Consider the following 1607-nt stretch of genomic DNA (forward strand, 5'->3'; position numbering starts at 1 on the left):
ATGCCAATACCACGTTCGGGCACAGCGACGAAATACGAATTCCGATACAACAGCAGGATCTGTACACTCTGCGAAAGTTTTCTGTACATCGAGGGAGTACTCTCCGACGGCGTTCCGGAAAAGGATTCAGATACGACGATGGACAACAATTGCGTGGCGTTCATGTTCGACGAGATTCGATACGAACTCAACGGCGTGGAGATCGACAGGAACAGAAACGTCGGAATAACCAGTTCGGTCAAGAATTTTGTGTCGCTGACCACCGAGAGAAGCAGGAAGCTGCAAAACGCTGGATGGATTGTGATCAACGAGTACGTGGGACCTCGTTCGAGAACTAGAATCGGCGATTTCAACTTCTGCGTACCCCTTAACGTTCTGCTAGGTTTTTGCGAGGATTACAAACACGTGGTGATAAACGCGCGACACGAACTCATTCTGATACGTTCCCGAACCGACGCTAATTGCATCATCACGAAACCGGAACGTCACAAGAATCCTACGATTACTCTGTTGAAAGTGCAATGGCGAATGTCGCACGTGGTGCTGAACGACGTCAATAAATTGTCCCTTTTACGAACGTTGGAGAGCGGACGATACCTAAGTATGGGCTTCCGCTCATGGGATCTGTACGAGTACCCTTTGCTCCAAACCACGAACAGGCATTCGTGGGCTGTGAAAGCAGCGACCCAGCTTGAGAAACCGCGATACGTCATTTTCGCGCTACAAACCGGAAGGTCCAACAACTTATTGAAACACGCCTCCGAGTTTGACGACGGTAATCTCACCAATGTGAAACTGTACCTTAATTCAGATTTTTATCCCTACGACGATATGAACTTGGATTTTGAGAAGCGTAGAACGGCCATACTGTACGAGATGTACGCGAAATTTCGAAAGTCGTATTACGGATGCGAGCGAGAGAACGCGCTCCTAACGATGGAAGAATTCGACAAATGGGGCCCGTTCGTGGTCATCGACTGTTCTCGTCAGAACGAATCCGTCAAAAGCGCCACCGTAGACGTTCGCATAGAGTTCGATTGCAAACGTAATATAGATTCCAATACGACGGCCTACTGTCTCATCATCCACGATCGCGTGATCGAGTACAATCCGCTGACTAACATAGTCCGCAAGATCGTGTAAAGGAAAACAGAAGAAGAAGAAGAAGAACGTATCTATTCGTCTGACGAAATCGCGATAAGCTGCAGGTTCAAACAGAGTGGGGGTAGCGACTGACCGTACAGAGAGAGAGACGATGTCCGCCGACCGCGACGTACCGATATTCGTGGATCTGCAGGGATTTGTTATCCGCGAAAAGTTCACAGTTAAAGAAGTGGCCGTGCTCAGAGACGAAAAGGAACTGATTCACTACGTGTTTTGCGCGCCATTGGCGTGGAATCTTCTAACAAGAGCGGAAAAATCACGGGCGTGCTGGTTGACGGCGAATCATCATGGTTTCAAATGGAACGATGGAGACGTGAATTACGTTCGGGCGAGAACGATCATCCGAAGCGCCGTGTGCGATGGGTTGAACTGCGAGACGCTCAAACTCGTTTACGTGAAAGGCGCTGAAAAGAAAGGATGGTTGGAGGAGATTCTCGGCGACG

General features: G+C 49.1%; 1 protein-coding gene across 1 annotated transcript; it reads left to right on the forward strand.

Moving 5' to 3' along the window:
* On the forward strand, window positions 1–1143 carry LOC112461323. Its single transcript, XM_025026525.1, has one exon. The coding sequence runs from the start codon at window positions 1–3 to the stop codon at window positions 1141–1143; it is 1143 nt and encodes a 380-aa protein (XP_024882293.1).
* The last annotated feature ends 464 nt before the right edge of the window (window positions 1144–1607 follow it).

The sequence above is a fragment of the Temnothorax curvispinosus genome, unplaced genomic scaffold, assembly GCF_003070985.1.
Source record: "Temnothorax curvispinosus isolate PA1 unplaced genomic scaffold, ASM307098v1 QBEX01011258.1, whole genome shotgun sequence".
Lineage (NCBI taxonomy): Eukaryota > Metazoa > Arthropoda > Insecta > Hymenoptera > Formicidae > Temnothorax > Temnothorax curvispinosus.

What these genes read in the sequence shown, in the direction of transcription:
- LOC112461323 (XM_025026525.1), top strand. Translation starts at nt 1, where the DNA reads ATGCCAATACCACGTTCGGGCACAGCGACGAAATACGAATTCCGATAC.